The 22524-nt window shown below is 32.2% G+C and overlaps 1 protein-coding gene across 1 annotated transcript; it reads left to right on the forward strand.

Moving 5' to 3' along the window:
• The first annotated feature begins 4408 nt into the window (after nt 1–4408).
• LOC132752568 (caspase-3-like) lies at nt 4409–20331 on the forward strand. The gene is made up of 4 exons (XM_060742907.1): nt 4409–4557; nt 4897–5196; nt 6905–7076; nt 18598–20331. The coding sequence occupies exons 1-4, from the start codon at nt 4506–4508 to the stop codon at nt 18740–18742; spliced, it is 669 nt and encodes a 222-aa protein (XP_060598890.1). The 5' UTR covers nt 4409–4505; the 3' UTR covers nt 18743–20331.
• The last annotated feature ends 2193 nt before the right edge of the window (nt 20332–22524 follow it).

Here is a 22524-nt window from a genome sequence, read left to right on the forward strand (position 1 = left end):
ATAAACATGCACAGTGCGTTAACTGGAGTGCAGGTATTACTTAATCGCACCTCAGAGCATGCCCATTTATTGGCTAATTTTTTGCTTGGGTTTACTTATTGTGACGACAGAGAAAGGGAAAGCAATAGAAATATCATATACATATGCTCGTTTATTTGTTACTTTTTTCTTGGGTTTCATATTGTGACATCAGGGAACGTGTTTTTATGCTTTGACTATGATACAAAAGAGAAGGAACATCAACACATTTGGCAATCTGATTAAAACTCGGGGGCTATGCCTTCTCGTACAAATTTGTGTTTCGATGCTCTTTCTATAACTTATCTATGTCATTTATCTATAACAATTATGGTATAAAATACAGTTAAAGATATAAAGTAACTTTTTTTAATTTTGTGCACTTATTTAGAAAAAAACAAGAATGAAAATCAACAAGGCGAAGGCAACGTTCACATGACGCAGCCCCAAACACACTCAAGTAGGGTACCGATAAGGCAACAAACAAATACTTGGAGTGGAAATAAGGGTAAATCAAATAAAAAAAATATCCAAAAATTTGAATTTTTCTTAATCTTTTCCTAATATATTTTTAAGATAAAATCTTTTAAAATGTTTACTTTTATTGAGATTAACATATAATTTGATTATTTCTGATATGTTAAAACACATTTTTTTATCATAATAGATATAATTTGTGCAACAAAATATACTTTAAAAATGATAATAGTTTTGCCCAAAATCGACGGCCATTTGGGTCGCCATCTTGGATTTGGAAGAGGTATGAAAGAGGTATAAAAGTGATATTTTTTAGATTTAAAGTTTTGAAAAAGAAAAACTATATGAAGCTTTTGGTGTTAGTTTCAGGTCTTTACAAAAAATGGAATGAATGAGCTATTATGTAGGTCAAACGTAAATAGTGGCCATCTTGAATGGGCAGAGATATTTAGACCCACTTCACTTTTGAAATCTACATGGTCTAAAGATGATTTCCTGAAAGTTTCATGCTTTTATCACCATTTGCACTATTTTATAGATGTCCCGCCCCACTAAGGTGGTAACAGTGAGATGCGATAGTAATATAAAGATTCACAGCAGTGTTGTGTGCAAATAGTCTTACTTGAAAGTAATTAGAGAAGTTAAAAAGATCATTTGATATATATATAAGAAATAATAGAGGTTCTAGGACTTCACCCATGGAGACAACAAAGAAGTTGACTAATATAAATTTACTGCTCCATGTTTTGACCTATTGTCTCAGAAAGACTTAATCCGTTTGAATGTTACTCCGATACCTTACTATAGAAGTGCAGCTTACACAGGAATTATTCATGTTTGTTTTTGTCAAACGTTTTTGAGAAATTAAGAAGTTTAAGGTCAGCTTGACGTTTTACTTTGACAGATTGCAAGATGTCATCTAATTACTTTAAAAATCGGGGTTTACAAGACCTTTTTTAGGAAACCATTTTGTAATTCATAGAACATTTTGTTGGTTGTAAAGTGTGTGTTAAAACTGGAGAAGACAAGTCAAATAAACATGAATATGGAGGTCATATGCTTTGTACATTTTTTGTTTAAACTTAAAAACATGTTTAACATTATCTTACTGGAGTTTGTTATTGTAGGTACTTTAGAAGAATACCAAATGGAGAACAATATAAGAGGTGACAATGAATGTATTGAGTAGCTTTGCTTTTTTAATCATCCTAAAAGATTGAGAGCATATAGTCGAAGCCTTGTGAGTCATTCCTTTAGCTCGTTTGGTTGTGCATACACAGAAGCTATAAGGAGGCTAAGAGGCTGATCGTTACAAGCTCAATTTCCTTTCAAATTGTTTTTTCGGAGATTAACATGATGTTGTAGACTGAAAAGGATTAATGGTCTGATATTTGTTACATTTTTCTTGGGTTTCATATTGTGACATCAGGGAACGTGTTTTTATGCTTCGACTATGATACAAAAGAAAAAGAACATCAACACACTCGGCAATCTGATTAATACTCGGGGACTACGCCTTCTCGTACAAATTTGTGTTTCGATGCTCTTTCTATAACTTACCTATGTCATTTATCTGTAACAATTATGGTATAAAATACAGCAGTTAAAGATATAAAGTAACTTTTTTAACTTTGTACACTTATTTAGAAAAAAACAAGAATGAAAATCAACAAGGCGAAGGCAACGTTCACAGGACGCGGCCCAAAACACACTCAAGTAGGGTACCCAGAAGGCAACAAACAAAAACTTGGAGTGGACATAGGGGTAAATCATATTTAAAAAATATGCAAACAATTGAATTTTTCTTAATATTTTTCCTAATATATTTTTAAGATAAAATCTTTTAAAATGTTTACTTTCATTGAGATTAACATATAATTTGATTATTTCTGATATGTTTAAACACATTTTTTATCATAATAGATATAATTTGTGCAACAAAATATACTTTAAAAATGATAATAGTTTTGCCCAAAATCGACGGCCATTTGGGTCGCCATCTTGGATTTGGAAGAGGTATGAAAGAGGTATAAAATTGATATTTTTAAGATTTAAAGTTTTGAAAAAGAGAAACTATATGAAGCTTTTGGTGTAAGTTTCAGGTTACAAAAAAATGGAATGAATGAGCTATTATGTAGGTCAAATGTAAATAGTGGCCATCTTGAAAATGGCGGCCATCTTGAATGGGCAGAGATATTTAGACCCACTTCACTTTTGAAATCTACATGGTCTAAAGATGATTTCCTGAAAGTTTCATGCTTTTATCACCATTTGCACTATTTTATAGATGTCCTGCCCCACTAAGGTGATAACAGTGAGATGCGATAGTAATATAAAGATTCACAGCAGTGTTGTGTGCAAATAGTCTTACTTGAAAGTAATAGAGAAGTTAAAAAGATCATTTGATATATAGATAAGAAATAATAGAGGTTCTAGGACTTCAACCTTGGAGACAACAAAGAAGTTGACTAAGATAAATTGACTGCTCCATGTTTTGACCTCTTGTCTCAGAAAGACTTAATCCGTTTGAATGTTACTCCGTTGCCTTACTATAGAAATGCAGCTTACACAGGAATCATTCATGGTTGTTTTTGTCAAAAGCTTTTGAGAAATTAAGAAGTTTAAGGTCAGCTTGTCGTTTTACGTTGACAGATTGCAAAATGTCATCTAATTACTTTAGAAATCGGGGTTTACAAGACCTTTTTTTAGGAAACCATTTTGTACTTTATAGAACATTTTGTTGGTTGTAAAGTGTGTGTTAACACTGGAGAAGACAAGTCAAATAAACATGAATATGGAGGTCATATGCTTTGTACAATTTTTGTTTAAACTTAAAAACATGTTTAACATTTTTGTACAGGAGTTTTTTTATTGTAGGTATTTTCGAAGAATACCAAATGGAGAAAGAAATAAGAGGTGACAATGAATGTATTGAGTAACTTTGCTTTTTTAATCATCCTAAAAGATAGGAGAGCATATAGTCGTAGCCTTGTGAGTCATTCCTTAAGCTCGTTTGGTTGTGCATACACAGAAGCTATAAAGAGGCTAAGAGGCTGATGGTTATAAGCTCCATTTCCTTTCAAATTGTTTTTTCGGGGATTAACATGATGTTGTAGACTGAAAAAGGTTAATGGTCTGATAATAAATCATCATAAGAAGTCTATCGGATAACCCCATTGATAAGCTTTGGCAAAAACGTCCGTCCGTCCATAAAGGATGAATTGATAAGTATTGAACAAATTAAAATCGAAAAGAGACCAGAGAAGGAAAACGTAATGGTTAAGAACCATTATTCTGCACTGCTTTAGTATTTATTGAGATATCATAATAATGTTTAATAATGTGTGTCCAATTGTTTTATCTATTGCCAAATGCTTTTCATATTAAGTAAGAACATACCTTAGGATATTTTACTTTTTTCGTAATGAAATTGTAGTTTAAGTTAAGTCAATGTTACTAGTATAAAATCTTGCTATTGACTGGATAATTTATTATTTGGTAGGAAAGTACTTTTGTATGTCCTTTTAGTTCGAGTTTTAAGTTACTCTCATTTTGGTCAAGGTCAATATTTAGGTATGCTGAGATAAAAAAAAATTGGTGGAAGTTAATTATCAGATCAAAGTCAAGGTCAACGGTGCTTAAAGATGACTTTCATAGTCCTGCTTACAGTGCCTTTATTTATTGCCTGATACCTTGAATATTTACTAGGCAAACTTTGGTGAAGCTAGCCTTTATCGATGGCTTCCGCAAAGGTAAATGCTTTGTGCAATCCTTTTGTTAGAGTAACAATGTTATCTTTGTGGCAATAAGTATTGTTTAAGCAACTGTAAGAGGATAGCAGAAAGTTTTGTTATAGATAAGATGATAGCATGTCTAAGTTTTAATGGGATTTTAAGCAGTTGAAAAATGCTTTAAACTTACATTCAATTGTTAATTCGTTTTTATTTATACGTCTATGTACAAGAAACGTTATTACTTGTCTGATAGGATGGTGTTTGATAATAAACAACATGAAATTTAACAACCCCAAATTAGACAGAGATGGATCTGATAAAGATGAAGGTATATCATTAACTTATTATTTTCAAAATATTGCTTTGACACTAAGATAAGGATTAGGACTTTTTTCTTTTCAATTATCTACACTATGTTTTTTACGATTACGTTTGCTATTTTTATATGAACATAACTAGCTTATTTATTGAAATTGTCCATATTTGTTAGAAATCTAATTTGAATACAATTTAATAAAGAAATTTTGAAAACGAATTGCATTGGAATTTAATCAAAAAATGATTTTTGTTTTGATCTAAACACTTTCCGTTAATTGATTAGATTTTGAAGGTGTGAACTGAAAAAAATATTTATCATACACTACGAGTAACGTTTTTACTATTTCAGCACGTCTGTTTAAAGTATTCACTGGACTAAAATTCAATGTTAAGTCAGAAAAGGATAAAAGTAAAACACAGATGTTATCAATTTTGGAGGACTATGCTAAAATGGATCACAATCAAATGGATTGCTTTGTCTGCTGTATCTTATCGCATGGAAAAGAAGACGAAGTTGTTTGTTGTGACACTGAGTGTGCTACGATTGAAAAAATTACTAGCTTTTTTCGAGCGACAAATTGCAAAAAGCTTGCAGGAAAACCAAAACTCTTTTTCTTTCAAGCGTGTCAGGGGAGTAAACGTATGGGTGGTGAGTTTTCGATCATTAATAATAGTTTAGTACATGTTCGATTGATCATATCAAATATAGACACTTGTCTTATTTTCAATTTCATATTATCAAAGTATTGTTTAAACATCGACTAATTATACAAATAAGCTATAACAGATCTCAATTAACGGAAGCTTATTTGATTTAGATTTACCCTTGTCCGTCCGGGCGAACATCCAATGGTCTATGAGTTTCATTCCGTCCATAATTTTAGTTAATAAAAGAAGGAAATACCATTAACTGACAAGTTTATGTGGTAATTATACTAGTGTATGGGGGCAAACATGCAACATAAAGATCAAAGGAAAAGCACATAAACCCCAAATGTTGTCCGTCTGTTCTCTTTTTGTGTCGCACGTACCTCAAAAAGTAATTGTCCTAGAGTCATTAAACCTTACAGGAATGTTGATCAAGTATTTAGTATTATTAGAGTTATTGCCCTTGACTTAGTAAAAATTTGCAACTTGTGTTGCACGTAACTCAAAACATATTTGACCTAGATATATGAAACCTTACAGGAATGTTGATCAGCATGTGTAATTGTGCACCTGGGTATTTTTCGTCCATATATATAGTATTTTAGAGTTATAGCCCTTGAATTAGTAAACATTTCAAATTTTCAACTTGTGTCGCACGTAACTAAAAACGTATTTGACCTAGTCATGAAAACCTACGAGAATGTTGTTCAGCATGTGTAGTTATGCACCTGGGTATTTTCGTGTGGATATTTTTAGTATTTTTAGAGTAATTGCCCTTTACTAAGGAAAAAATTGCAATTTTCAACTTGTGTCGCATGTAATTAAAAAATATTTGACCTACAGTTATGAAACGTCACTGGCATGTTGATAAGCATGTGTATTTTTGTGTGGATTTATTGCTATTAGAGTTATTGCCCTTGAATTAGAAACATTTCCAATTCACCTTGTGTTTTCAACGGTTGAGTATGGGGGCACCCGTGTCCTATGGACACATTTCTAGTTTATATTTCTTTTTATTAAGGACGTGGCTAAATTGTTAAAATATTTTCTGGGGAACAAATGTTTTTTTGTGTTATTTGATTTGATTTTACACTTTATAAGATACCCGTAAAACTGTATTCGGACTTACAAATTGTTCTGTTTGAATTCACAACGATATAAATGCATCATAAATGTTAAAGTACGTTGCGAACTTCAATAATGTATAGTTTGTGATTTTGAGCTCTTCCTTCATTGCCTGCTGGTATACAAAATATTCAGCTATATTTTGTTATTTGTACAGACTGGATTAAAGGTCAGCATACTTTCCCTTTTACTTAGAATATTTACTTTCTCAAAGAACATTAAAGATAAGTGTTCAATTTGAAATATATGTTGACCATCATAGGCAAGTTAGTCTTATAAGCAGTTTTGCAGAAATATACCCTGTAACAAATAATACCCTGCGTTATATAGTTTGATTTATAGTTTCCTGCAAATTTTGTTTAGGCCAAGGACGTTGTAACTCTGTCATAATTGTTATTATTTTTGAAAGCAGTGTTTTTGCAATATTTTATTAAATATTGTTATAATAACTAGGTTTGAAACTACATACCAACATATCCTCTCTCATTATGTTTACTATATCATGTCGTCTTATTTTGTTTTTTTAATTAAGCATCCCCTTGCACATTAACCCTTTGTTCTGACCAAATCAATTTTTCTCTAAGGGTGGCAAGTAGACGGTGACGGGAACAGGACATTTAAAGAAGGATCGATTCCAGATGAAGCTGATTTTCTACTCGGTTTCTCTACAACTTCTGGATACGTGTCTTTCAGAAAGAAAGAAGGATCGGCCTATATTCAAACGCTGTGCGAACAATTACAAAAACATGCACACCAGTAAGCACTAACGTTTCATACATGTTGATTAGTGAGTTATGTTAGTTATTCCTCTTCCATTTAAAACTGAAAGGATTAATGTTGGAATCACTTATATACACACTTTCGTCCAACCATTTGTCCGTTTGTTCATTCTTTCTTCCTTATTTATCTACCACCCTTCCATGCTTGCTCAATCAGCGCAACGTTATAGATTAAATGTTAAATAATGTTAAAATGCAGTTATACTTCCGTAACGTAAACAAAACATAATGGATCAAAAAGATATGCTTATTTTGGATATAAACACTTTACCACGATTTTATATAATTTGTATACTATGGTTTTAGTTATCAATACCAGTTTTATTAACTGATTGCTTTACAAATACATTGTCAACATCTGTGAGAAAGTCAATATAAATTCAACGTGGTCCATAATGTTTGTTCTTTCGAGAACTATCCCCTTTTTGTCTCCCCGTGAATAAACTTCCGAAAAATATAATGATCATGTCAATGCTAACATTTGGATCATGTCATTACTTAATCTTTGAAATCGGGCGTTTTAATCAGATGTAGGTTGCGAGTGTGACCTAGTATAAGACATCTTTTTGGTAACAAAAAGGCAAAGCCATCGTAGCTCAGTTTATCTTTATTGCCCAATTATATTGCGTAATACTGTCCATTTGACAGGAGCACTGCTTTATCTACATAAAAATCCTGTTACTTATTACAGACAGCCTTCGGTATTACAATGTCATGTAAAAAAATTTTACGGTCATTGTTTCTTCATGTATTCATTATTATGTGTAGTTGTATTTTAAATACAGAGATCATTCATTTCATGAATATGATTTCTTAATACAGAACCTATAAAGATTATCCTGTCCCATTTTCTTGTAGTATTAAAACCCGTCAAGATAATCATCTGCCCTTCAAAAGCAATGTTTTAATTAATACAGAAAAGTATATTGTAATGTACATATAATGCAAATTGATACAAATCAAGAACCTTTGTAGGACAATAGATGTTATTGAGTAGAAGTGCAGTACAGAAAAACTGTTACTCTGCCATGCCTAATTTTGGAGTTATGGCCCTCCGTTGTTTTACACTTTGAACTTTGGGACATTACCTTGAAACAACAAGGGGTATTAACAAGAAACTGTGTAAGTTAATAAATCTTATTTATTTAAAGTGCAGTGCAAAAGAATCATCACCCTGCGTTGCCTAATTTTGGAGTTTTTGCCATTTGTTTTTTTTTACTCTTTGATCTTTGTCCGGGACATAACTCTAAAACAACGGTATTTACAAGAGACTTTGTAGGTTGATAGTTCTCATTGAGTAGAAGTGAAGTGCAAAAATTCATAACTCTGACTTGCCAATTTTGAAGTCTTTGCCCTTTGCTTGTTTTTATACTTTGAACTTCGTCCAGGTTTTAACACTAAAACAACAATGGATATTAACAAGAACCTTTGTAAGTAGATAGGCTTAATGAAGTAGAAGTTGAATGCAAAACAAAACTGTTACTTTTCTTGCTTAATTTTGGAGTTATTGCCCTTTGTTTTGTAATTTTCGTAGGTAGATAGATCTCATTGAGAGACGTGCAATGTAAAAAATAACTCTGTGTTGCCTTATTTTGTCACTGTCATTTGATTGTTTACGGAAGCTTTGTAGGTAGATATAACTCTTTGAGTAAAAGTCAAAAGAACCGTTATGCTTATTTTACTTTTTGAACTATGTCAAGGACTTAACTTTAAAACAACAAGGGGTATTAACAAGAAACTTTGTAGGTTGATAGATCTCATTAAGTAGAAGTGTAGTACAAAATAATCGTAACTGTGCCTTGACAAATTTTGGATTTTTGACCTTTGGTAATTTGTACACTTTGAACTTTATCTGAGACATAAATTGAGAACTATAAAGGGTATTAACTTTAAAATTCGTAGGTAGATGCATCTGAATGAGAAGAAGTGCAGAGCAGAAGAACCTTAATCCGCACCCTTCCTTACTTTTGGAGTTATTAGCCTATGTTCATTGTTACACTTTGAAAGTTGTGCAGTACATAAAAACCCTAACTCCGCCATTAGAGTCATTGCCTTTTGTTGTTATTTTTTACACTTTGAACTTTGTCCAGGTCTTAACTCTAAAACAACAAGAGCAATTACCAAGAACTTCTGATAAAACTCATGAAGTAGGAATGCAGTGCCACAAAAAACAAAACAAACCTCAAAAAACCTGTTACTCTGCCTTGCCTAATTTTGCCTTATCATGGCCTTTTGTTTTGTACACTTTGAACTTTGGCCGGGTCATAACTTTAAAACGACAACAGGAATTAACAAGAAACTTTAAAAATAAATAGATCTCTTGAGTAAAAAGGGCATTGCTGATAAAATGTAACTCTGCGTTGGCTTATGTTTGAGTTATTGCCCTTTTTTAAACTTTGAACTTAGTCCCTTACATAACTCTAAAACGACAAGGGGTATTTACAAGAAACGTTGTAAGTTAATAGATTTCAGTAGAGCTTTTGTGCAGAAGAATGTAGCTCTGCCATGCCTTATTTTGGAGTTATTGCGCTTTGTTTTGTTTTTGCACTTTGAACATTGTCCGGGGCATTAATATAAAACGACAAAAAATATTTTTAAGAACATTTGTAGGTAGATGAACATCATTAACAAAAGTGCAGAGAAAATAATCATAACTCGAAAACGTCAGAAACGTTTTAGGTAGATAAATTCCATTGAGTAGAAGTAAAGTGCAAAAGAACCGTTATATTAGAGTTTTTGCCCTTTGCTTATTTGTACTTTTTGAACTTCGTCCGGGACTAAACTGTTAAACCATAAAGAGTATTAACAGGAAACTTTGTTAAAGGTATCAACTTAAATACTCGTATATTCATTATTTTAATTAGTTATCTTACATCAAGAACAGAGAAATTAAGATACTCAGTGATATCTATATACATAAAAAGTGTTTAAGTTGATACCTTTAACGATAATTGTGTTATCTCACGGACATATATTATATCAAAATTATATCCAGGACAATCTACAAAGTGTAAAAAATGAACTTAAGGTAATAGCTCCAAATTTTTTTTGGACAACCCTCGTATATAAACTACTGCATTCTCCCTATTCGACACGTGTGACAATTTTTAGTTCCACCTAGGTATGATGGAGACAGAGATGCAAATTCAAAAGATTTCTTCAAGAAATAAATCTTCAAAATAGACTTTCATAAAATTCGGTTATTTCCTTAAACTGTTGTCGTTTTTATACGAAAATTTAGAATTAGACTTATCGATGCCTTGGTGCGAAAGGGTTTTAACTCATAATTTCACCGAAAATGGTTTTATGGATTTTTTTTCAATGTAAGAGCAATATATACACATGTTGTAAAAATATCCAACTTGAAAGCTAAAATTTAACTACAAAAAAGTTAATTTGTCCAACAGTTGTAACTCAAACAGATATATTTTGTTGGTGCGAAACAGTTTTCACATTAAGTTACAAACGTTTCGCACAAACATTTTGATATTTTTTTGAATAAAACCTAGTGCAAAACAGTTGTATCTCAATATCTTTTATCATATTCTGTGAAATATTTAGTGGATTATTTCTTTCAAACTAATTGACAAGGCTATAAAACAATCTCAGCTTCTGATTCCTTGTTATTTACATCATTTTTAAGCTTTCATTCAGACATTATAGAAGAATTTGAATAACTTACACATATTTCAAACATAAATCAATTCCAATGCTTGTAAAAGAAACAATATCATAGTACATTGCTTTATTTGACTAAGAGTACTATTATAGTGATTTTTTCTCAACACAAAAATTGTCATTGGTTTAATGTTGCATTGTTTGCAAAAAAAGCAAGAAAAAGTAATGGACCTATTTTGGTTTTACGAAAATGAAATAACCGTAACTCAAAATAAATTTATTACAACAAATTTTCATACAATTTATTATGATTGAATCATATTTTGGAGACTTTTGAAAACATGTCAGAGTTAAATTGCATAGCATTACATACACATGCACTTGCTTGTTAACTGGGTCATTTTTTCTGGTTTTTACATATTGTGACGACAGCGAAAGAGACAGGGAAAGAGATAACAGTAGTAAAGTCATATTCAGATACTTATACATTTTGTACATTTTTCTTGGATGACTGGGAATGTGTTTTTATTTTTGCCTAAGATACAAGGAAGAAAGAACATCAAAACATCAAATCCGACAGCCTCGTGTTTCGATGCCTTTTTAATTACTAAATGTTAAAATAACTTAAAGAAATCATACAATTAAAACTCAATTCTCGATTTGGTTTTAAACTTACATGAATAACTTTTATCACTTACATGTATTACTATTGGAATAATGTCATGTCTTGTCAAAGACAAATTGTATAAATATTGTACTAAAATTTATTTACGTTACAAGACAATGTCTGACTTGATATGTGAACAAATGTTTCTTTGACAACATATTGTAAACAGTAAGTTTAAGGCCCTGTCACACTAGAATGTGCTTTCACTGAGCTTGCACGTCGTTGTTAAATTTAACAAAGCGCCGCGAGATCGCAATAAAAAATGTGATATTGTAGATGTCATGAAGACTTCACGGCGTCTTCACTGCGTCCTCACGACGATTATGGCGATGCCACGGAGCTTCGACGGCGGTTTAGTTGGCGATTGTCTACGTTCAGACTGCCCTTCTATGACGTTCTTTGCGCTTTCACTGCGCATTTACGGCGCTCATACGACGCTCTCGCGGCGCTCACACTGCGTTGAAATCGTAAAGCTCCGTAAAAGCGCCGTGCACACGCAGTTTAAGCGCGGGAAAGACGTCGCACAACCTCCGTACAAGCGCCGTGGATAACCACGGCGTTCATTCGGCGTTTCTTTTGCGCTTTCGCGGCGCTCCTGTTGCGTTGTAGGATATGCTAATTAGTTGCTACTGCGTCCCTACTGCGATGCTACTGCGCTCATTTTAGAGCGCCAAGTGACGGCGTTTGTTTTGACCATGTCCAAAATGCGCGCCGTTTGTCGGCGTTCTATGCGATGCCACTACGATGCTACGGCGATGCTGTGGCGATGTTTGCGATCTTACTGCGCTCACTTTGGCGTTCCTAATTTTCTTTGGACGCCATGAGAACGCCGTCCTAGTGTGACAGGGGATTTAGATACAAATACATATGTATAGACAAAAATTTTACAATATAACAAAGGTGTTTATGTGTAGATAATATAAACCTACATGTAGATAAAAGATGTTAAAACTAAAATTCTTAAAAAAAATATTAAAAGATTTCTCAGTATCAATAGAAAAATCTAAACCTAACATTGTATCCCTAGAGCAAAGATTAAAAATGTTACAAACTTGTTTGCATGCCTGTTTGATTGAGCTTTTCAAGGATATAGCAGTAGTAAATGCAATCAACTGTCAACTCTTCTGGCACAAATTTAAGCAAAACTCAACTAAACATGTCATGGTGTTAAAATTGAGAAATCACATCACATCTGCTGATGGGACAAAATAAAAAGACTTTCCATTAAACTGCAAGCTAACAGTATAATGTATTGTTGAATTACACAGGTAAACAGGCTACATGTAGGTCTAGCATTGGTCTATTATTTAAGAAAAAATATATGTTATCGCTCAATAAAATCACTGTTTGGAGGTCGGATGTGTTGAATTAAGAGTGCCCGAGTGATATAATGATGGACATTCAATCAACAAACAGTGATTTTATCAAGCGATTTGGATATATCATTTTGATTCTAACACGACATCAACAAATAAAATTTTAATGCTGCCGTACCTTATATTTAGCTAAATTGCGTCTGATTTGTTTCCGTACTCATTTTCGGCGCGTCACAATTTTAGTGGTTAATTTGCGTGTATAATAACTAGTCACATGTCTTAATATAGAATGTCAAACAGTGATTTTATTTTATAATTACGCACACTTTCGGTTCTTTATGTTCAATAAGGAACGAAAAATGCGGGTCATGTAAGAATATTAAGTAAAATACGTTATTGACCCTTTGTTTTCTGTTAGATAAAAGTAAATTATCAGATATATTCTATCTGCTGTTTAAAATTATTCTTAAAGATTTTAATCACTTCCTCAGCTGTATGTGCGTTTGTGTGCACACCTGTGAATTTTATTGGGGTAGGGGATTGCATTTTGTAACTGTTATTATTTGCATGCCTTATTTTTTCTCATTTAATTACTGACTGAATTATATATTTATAAACAATTAAATTTGGGACTGTACAGAGTTCTAAGAATAGCATGAGCTTAGAAGCTTAAAACATATATTATCACCTTTCTCATACTTTTGGCTTAATAGTAAAGAAGATCCTGGATAATGCTTAGATATAAAGAATTTGTACACAAAAGCCCATCCTAGGAATTTTCAAATTAAGAAAAGCCTACGTATAGAATAGATGTAAAATAAAATGAGAGTATTCTCATTTTCTAAAGGCTTATATTAACAAAAATAAATATGCCTTAGATTGTTTTGTCATTATGCAAGTTTACATTTTGAATTGAGAAAAGTTTACCTTTGATTCTTGCAATAACATACATGTTAATGCATATTTGGTACTTATGATGGGTTTGACAATCTGAACTGTGTGTCACATGGAAAAAATATTATATATAAATTGAATTTCTTTAAAAAAATTGACTGAAATTATATTTTAAAAACATTAAATGTGAAGGGTTTTCACTGAAATATCCAGGCAATATGTTAAATTAGTTCATACTAAACACAACTAAGCTTGGATCTGTTCATTTGACCCATTTCATTTATCATAATTTTAAGCAAAAATTTAATTACAACCCTTTGGCGCCTAATCATTTTTTGATTTGTTTTTTTGGTGCGAAAGGATTGTAAAAAACCATAATTAGAGAAGTATTAAATAATTAGAATGTAAAAGAGTAAATAACTTTTTTGTCTCTCCTGAATAATTTCAAAATATTGAGTTACAACCCTTTCGCACCAAGGCATCGTTATATATAGTTATTCATCTAAGAAGGCGGAGGTACATTGTTACAATCTGTTGAACTAATTGAAAAGAAACCTCTGGGCAGCGTTTCATAAAAAGCATCTTGTTAATTTCTAAGTCGAAAAAGTTATGACCAACATTATGACACATTTGCGCTTAAGATTGTTACACGAAATAGTTATTTTCTGGAATAATTTGCATTCCGAAAAAAAGGTATTGAATACAACCCATAAACCAATCCAAAAATATATCTTTATATTCTCCCTTTCAAAAAAGAAATTAGAATCAATTGATCATTGAATATTTCAGACAAATTTTCAGACATTTTGTACATCTTTGTCTCTTGTCATGTGAATTTTAAGTGGGTAAAATTCGTTATGAGCCCGAGTACTTGAATAATATCCATATATTATTGTAAAAATGGGGATGTAGGGTTTGAATAACATGAATTCTAATTATGTGGCCTCTGCGATACTCTTATATCAATTTACACCGGTAAATATTATCATCATTATTCACCAAAATTTTGGCATACAGACATGAAGCCAGTGTGAAGAAGTGTTTTGAAAGAAATCCATAACATCATTCGTATCTTCGTATCTGTAAATGGATTATGAGTCTATGTATAGTCTATGTGTTTTTGAGAATTAGACAAAAAGCTTAAAATATCCTACATCAATTTTGTTATGTCTAAATTATATTACGATATGGTCAACTTTTTTGTTAAACTTGATTACAGCTACTTTAGTTCAAAATAGGAATTACTGCACATTACAGCATATTCGAAACAGGTTGATAATAGAGAAAGATGCTAAAAGTTTTTGTTTGTTTGTTATGTATTTTGTCTAATTTTTACGCCAATTAAACTTTTTGGTCAAATCTATGCGACCAGACACCTAAAAGCATTTATTGTGTTACTTACAAGTAACTGAAAAGTTAACGCACGTGATCAATTACTGATACCGCACAATTTCCAAAACAGAAAATGAAATGACCATAAGAATCAACGACCGAGATCAAATGTCACCTGGTCACGGAAAATGTTCAATGACACATACATTTTAAATCGATTGCTCTATTGAGCTTATGTACCAAATATATGATACGGTTAAGATTGTCAGTATATGTATACTTTTGAAATTATGTTATAGAAATTGTGAAAATATGTTCACATTAAATATACAGAAACCTGAGCAAATTTGCGCATAGTTACTCACATAAACTTACTGTTTACGTAATTTATCGTAGTAGACCAATAACTGATAACACGAGCGGTCACTTATATAACTAACAGCACTTCAATGTCTAGACTTTTCACTTCTTTTTAAGTAATTTAATAAAGACACATAGCCTACCATATTTTATTTAAAGGATGTAATCAATGATTCTTTAGCCTCTTTATTTTTTAACCATGTTTAATTGCTCCATTTTTTCTTTATTAAACAATTTATAAAATTCAACGAATATAAACAAGTTTATATCCCTCGTCAACAAACCCTATTAAATTCGTGAGAGAAGACAAACCATCAGTCGATTAATAACTATTTTGATAACAACTTTTAACATATCAATTGTGTATTGTTTTTTCTGCTCCTTTAATTCTTTCATTAGATTATTATTTTTAAATATCAATGACTACTGGAAGTAATATAATACACAACAAACACACACACACACACACACGCACACACACACACACACACACACACACACACACACACACACACACACATATATATATATATATATATATATATATATATATATATATATATATATATATATATATATATATATATATATATATATATATATGATTAGATCAGTTAAATGACTTTTAGTAGTGACCAATACTCTCGCCATTTCAATTGTAAAAATAAAGCTCTCACACTATCTATAAAAACCATCAGTAATAGCTGGGGTATATCAGATGACACAATAGCGATGAGTTTGTAGAAATTTGTCATAAAGGAAGTAAAACGTAAACAATGTAGTATTTTGACTTCCTTACGAAATCTTTAGTCATATTTTAATGATGGCAATTGTAAGCAAGGATAGTCTATGGAGCATAATTTGGGTATTTTTTCATTTGACTACTTGTTGTTTTCATTTGCTTAAGTTTAAATCATATTCCTACAAATTTGATTCATTTGTGGGTAAATCAAAGTTCTTTACTTAAATATTTATTTATTCTTTCTTACTATGTTTATAGTAAGTTGTAATATTCTAAAGCCAATGCCAGTACTTCATCTTAATTCGTTCAATTTAATATTCGATACCAATAAATTACTTTTTGTTTTAAACATGTGCTATTTCTACTGATTTAAAAGAAAGGGTGTTTTCTCGAACTTGTTTCTTACAAATGTATTTGTGCAGCTCTTATTCCCATTTGATTCACACTGAAAATAAATTTGTATGTAGAGTCTATAAGAATAACTTTATGAAATAATTAACATTAAGCAACCTTAAGCGAAATAAAACTGACTCATTTCAATAAGAAGAACAGCAGAACAAATAAAAACTAGAAACCACGTGATTAATATTTGCTTTTTGTCTCCTAGCTGGGTACCTGCCCTAAAATTCTAGCGCAAAATCTTATTGACGGGAGATAACTCATGTATCGCTTCGGTATTTTCCGTGAGCACAAGGTGTGAGGATACAATGCTACGCGGCGATTTATTTCAAGTTTATAGGTAGCACACCACAATAATGTAAGACACAGCTTCGAATGGCCAGGAAGGATTTCTTGGATATAGTGAATATTCTGGATTTAACCTTTTACCCCATGAGCATATTGTGAAAAATGGCCGTTTTCATTGAAAAGCCTCCTGTTACAAGTTCAAACTGCTATGAAACTATGAAAAATGCTTCAATACTCATGAAACTTATCACACATGTTGACTGGACCATAGCTTCTATAACAGAATGCTCAATCGTTAATTTTCTGTGACCATGGTAACGGGGGGACGTCCCAAAATTGCCAAAAATCACCATTTGTATTGTTTTTTTTTTCCATCAAAACTGATTTCAAAGTGCTGCAACTTCTCAATGAATTAAGATAGTGTAAAACACTTTTCAGCGCCGGTTACTAGTTACCCTGAGTTTGACCTGAGGCCATTTTTAGCCTGTCACATGTCCAAAATTTTTTTGGCAATGAGGGGGACTACCGCCCCCTTCAAACCCCCAAACAGAAGGGGGCACACCCCCCTTCTGAAAACCCCCTGATGTAGTACTATTTTGATGGGGTCCACGCCGAAAAATGGTCACCTTTTTAACAACATTTCTCAAATAAAAAACAGTGTTGGGGGCCTAAATAGGGCATTTTTTACTGAGGCCTCAAAAGGGGGGGCAAAAAGCCGTTAAAACACCGTCTATATAAGGGAAAAGGTTAAATGACTGGTTGTCTTTAAAGTCATTTTCAGCATGGAATTAGTTTTTGTGACATCTAATATGATCACTGGCAAATTCGAAAACATGGCCAGAAATCGGGCCACTGTAGATTTTGGGCTTCAACGGAATGAATTGCAACTTTTTTGACTGCCTGCCTATTGCAGATGGGATGATTTCTTTATAGATTTGCAATCTTATATCATATATATTCTCAACAAAATGGGTTTTCTTTTTCCAGGTTTTGTAGTTTGGTATCAGAATTTCTAGACGTATTGCTTGTAGGACATTGACGGCAGGAACTTGAAATTAACTGGAGAGTCCTACCCTGGATTTCGTGGATATTTTAAGAGAATATTTCAACGGTTACACCGTCAGAAATTACGGACTTGTACGGAAATATTGGTTCCCGGCCAGATGTATAAATTTAAATTTCAAATGTAATTTCGTATTCGTGTTATTGCAGTTCGTATTCGTCTAGGTGCATTCGTATAGATTTTATTTCAGTGTTATGTAACCCACTTTGTATTCTTAAAAGAAAGGACGTTCAAGATCATAAGTTAAAACTAAATTATTCAAATTGAAAAGGAAGAAGTATGCAACATAATATCTAATCACGTAGTTTAAACAAGAAGTAGAAACAATTGATCCTTACATTCTGCAGTATCAAAATACAAATGTTTAACTGTCAATTAAAAAGTAGCAATTAAACTTGTTTAAATCAATTTAAATTTATATGATTATAGATAAGAATTTAATGAATACGAATATAAATTAGATAAATAGAAATTGAAAGATAAACAGCGAATAAATACCCAAATTCTGCTCCATAATAGTCCATCTATAAAGGAAATGGGTATTTGTTTTGTAAATTGTAACAAAATAACGAAAATAAAAATGAAAAGTTTTGAAATTCCTAGGCATGATAAGCATTCAAGAACTATGATTTGAAAAACGTGCCTTTAACGGCCAAAGATGTATAATATTCCGTCAGCGCCCTGCTACAATACTTAATGATTTCATTTCATTTTTTATTTTATTACTGTATGCGATATTATGTATGTTTTCTTTTGTCCTTTACATTTGTTACTTTTCTTCAGAATATAATGTCTTTTTCTGGTAATTTTAATTTTCAGGTACGACCTTTTAACAATAATGACAGAAGTGCATAGAATAGTTGCCGAGGAAGTCTTCGAGGAGGAAAATCATAAACAAATGCCTACTACACTTAATCGGCTAAGAAAACAACTTTATTTTAATGTAAAACAACTCAAAGATTAATGAAATAGATAAAGGAAACCTTACGCTGAACGATAGTCAAGACGATTTGTTTGCTATGTTATGTGTCCGTTAACTTTTTTATGTATTCAATAGTTTATCAGTCTCGTCGAGCATGTTCTCGTTTCTTGACTATTTTGATTCTTTTTTAATTCAAACGTTTATGTTGTGTATTTTTTGTGGTGTTGTTATTCTTTTGACAAACAATTCGCGGAAAATAGTTTGGCTCAAATAAACATGTCAGAGTCAAAAGATAATTTTTACACGTTAGCACTTTTCAAAGACTGTTGATAGTGGACAGATCCATTTGTATTCGTTCACTGTAGATAAATATTTCAAAAACATAGTTTGGATAAGTTAAACTAGTTTCGTTATCAGGTATTTGTGTCAAATTTTCTTGACATTGAACTTAATACATCACGAATTCACGATTTCAACTTCATGAATTCATGATTATAATTTCACGAATTCAACTTTGTGAATTAACGATTTTACTTCACGAATTAACGATTTCAACTTCAGTAATTCACGATTTCAATTTCACGAATTCACGTTTTCAACTTCATGAATTCAACTTTGGGAATTCACGATTTCAACTTGACGAACTCATGACTGCAACTTAACAAATTAACGATTTCAACTTCATGAATTCAACTTCGCGAATTCATGATTTCAACTTGAGGAACTCATGACTGCAACTTAACGTATTCACGATTTCAACTTCATGAAATGCGCTGACCTTGTTTCTGTTTTTATGTTATTTATTTTTGTACATTGTTTACACATTTAAGAAGAACGTCCCTTAGAATTATATTGAAATGCATGGAAAACATTTGGCAATTTAAAGCAGCATAGATACAAAAGAAATAATTAAACATGGACTTGATGCCGTCTTAATTTCTTTATTTATGTAAATATATTTAAAACAATTCCATTTAACAAAATTTTGTCTTTTTGCAGATTCATAATTATGTTTATTCAATTGTAGTCTTATATATTAAATACACATTTTGCATTTCCTGTTGATCTCTTCAAAGTTATACAATCATAGACATGGGTATAAAATAACTCTGCCCCTGAAGTCTTTAATCCTTTACGTTGATTTATTTAGAAAACTTCAGCTTCACATGTTCTGTTCTTGAAATAACTTTGCTCAGGACTTACATATATAGTATGCAGAGTAGCATTAATGTCTTATACAGAGGTTATGTGTTAATTGTATATCATATCTCTCAATTTAGAATAAGGTCAATTTTTACATATACCTAAGAAAACACATTTATGTCATCCGGTGCTTATCTACATGGATGATATGTTCATAATTTATAGTATGTATTTAACTTACTTACATTGATTAAGAATGTCCTTTCGTGACCCGTGAGGGACGTGAATGGCCTTCCAATGACATTTACTTATTATAATTTTCAGTCCAGTCAAAATATGTGTGATGGTCGTAGTTTAAAATCCCTTGTGTTTCGTTTTCGCCCTAAGGTTAACTACATCATGCTAAATATATTTCCGATCTTCCCAGGAAGATTATCTATCATGCTGACATGCCTGGCAAACTGTCGCTCCACTTCAAAATTGTGGTGTACGGTAAAACGAGCGAACGGCATTTCCGAGATAGAGCGGAAGGCCGATTTAAACGGATAATTGTAAATGTTGTTAATGTTTTTGTTTTGTTATTCATTTAAGTTTTATTTTTCAAAAAACGGAAAATGTACTTCCATGTAGGATTGTTTTAGGCTTTCAATAATCTAAGTTGTTACAAAAACAAAATTATATTTAGCCCGGGAGACCTTTTCTCCCTGACAAAGCGAACGACGATTTGTAGAATATTGAACTTCCCAACCATTAAAATGCCATACCCTTCGGATTTCTTTAAAAAGTGTATTAGGAAAATATCAACCCGTAATAAGAACTTGTCCTACGTGCAACATAATTACTCCTGAAGGATTTCTTAAATTTGTAAATCGATATTTTTCGAAAGTAGTGGAGCCAAAGGGCAAGAGATGGAGCGAAAGGTTCGATGTTGACGCAAGGCGATATTAATTTGGCATATTTGGAGGAGCGTGGTCTGTGAATTTTTATATATAAAAGCTATAGAAGTTAAAACAGACATGATAAAGTGTTGAGACTGAGATATATATACCTGTTAAAGACAACTTATAAAGCGTGATATCCTTTCAACGACTATAGTGTAATAAATGTAATGGCTAAGGTGTCACCTATAGATTCCATTATTTATGTTCCAAATTTGGGTAAGGCCCGATCATTGAATCATATTGCGTAAAACAGGCTGCCACTTATTTGAGGTCAAGCATGATTTTTGATACGGTTCTGTACATTTAAAAACGTGTGTCCGTGCAAATTCGACAAAATCGAATATTTTCAATTCTACCGCGAACTAGGTACATGTAACGCGAAATTTTTCCCCCAAAATGTTTTAAAAAATTTTGGGGAACGACAAAATTTTTCAATTTTCCGGGCACATGAAATAAAGAGTTTTATTTTTACAAAAAACTTTTTCCCCTATAAATTAATAGCTTTTTTTAAGAACGTACATGTTTAGATCAAACACAAAGAAGCCACGTTTTCATGAAATTTGTTTGTTTGTTTGTTTGTTTCATTTTACGCCTTTTCCTAACAGTATTTCAGTCATATAGGCGGGTAGTTTCCTAACCATCGTTCCTGGAGAGTTACACCAGTACTAGACTACCTTCCTCCGTGCTAAACTACCAAAGCATCTCCCGGGGATCGAACCCACGCCAGAGAGGTTACTGGATTAGAAGTCATCGACTCTAACCCCTCGACCACGGAGGCGGTGTTTTCATGAAATAGAAAGATTTTTGTAAGGTGGTGAATCTATATGAAAATGGTTGACAAAGTGTCAGTCGTTCTAAGGATATGCAATATGATAAAAAAAAATCAACAAGGAAAGGCGGCGTTCAATGAACGCCACCCCCACGCGACCCAGCAACAAAAACCAGGAGGCCTTCAAACAAAAAATGGATAGAGCGCAATGCGGTGCACATATAGGTCAATCACTAAATATAAAAAGAAGTCATAAATACCGACAAAGAAACAAAGATAAAAGATAAATGACTGCTTAACAGACTCACATAGTAAAGGGGCATTGGGGAAAGGGAAACGAGACCCGGGGTAGGGGGTTATATTAGTGTTTCAGTTACGTTTCAGGATACTTTCTTTCTTATTTAGCATTGTTGCTTAGTTTATCATTTTCCTCTCAAAGTATAAATTGAAATGTTCACTTTTATAATCAAACACTGTATATTGACAGACAGTACAAATATTGGTTAATTAAAGAAAAAAATAAGTTAAAAGAAATATCTGTAAAATTTTGTTCGTTTATTCAGAGTATCTATGAACAAAACAAACGTAATAAAAAAGGCAGTACTCAGTCGGTGTACGGACTAAAATTATTAATTATTGAAATACCTAGTTATAGTAGAAATAAATTAATATCTTATCATATTTCTCCGGCTTCAAATTTTAGTACGGCTTTTTTAACTTTGAAAGATTTTATTTATATACATTCGTAGACCATGCTCTTTACACCAACTAAATGTCGCCTTGCGCCCAACAACCTTTGGCTCCACTACTTTCCAAAAAAATCGATATACAAATTTAAGAAATCCACCAAGAGTAGTTTATTTTGCACGGAAGACTAGCTCTTGTTACGTGTTAATATTTTTGTAAAACACTTTTTCAAAACATCCAAAGTGTGGAGCGTTTTCATGGTTTGAAGTTTGAAATTTAACAAA

The sequence above is a fragment of the Ruditapes philippinarum genome, unplaced genomic scaffold (genome assembly GCF_026571515.1).
Source record: "Ruditapes philippinarum isolate M1 unplaced genomic scaffold, ASM2657151v2 ctg70_1_1_1_1, whole genome shotgun sequence".
Taxonomy (NCBI): Eukaryota; Metazoa; Mollusca; class Bivalvia; order Venerida; family Veneridae; genus Ruditapes; species Ruditapes philippinarum.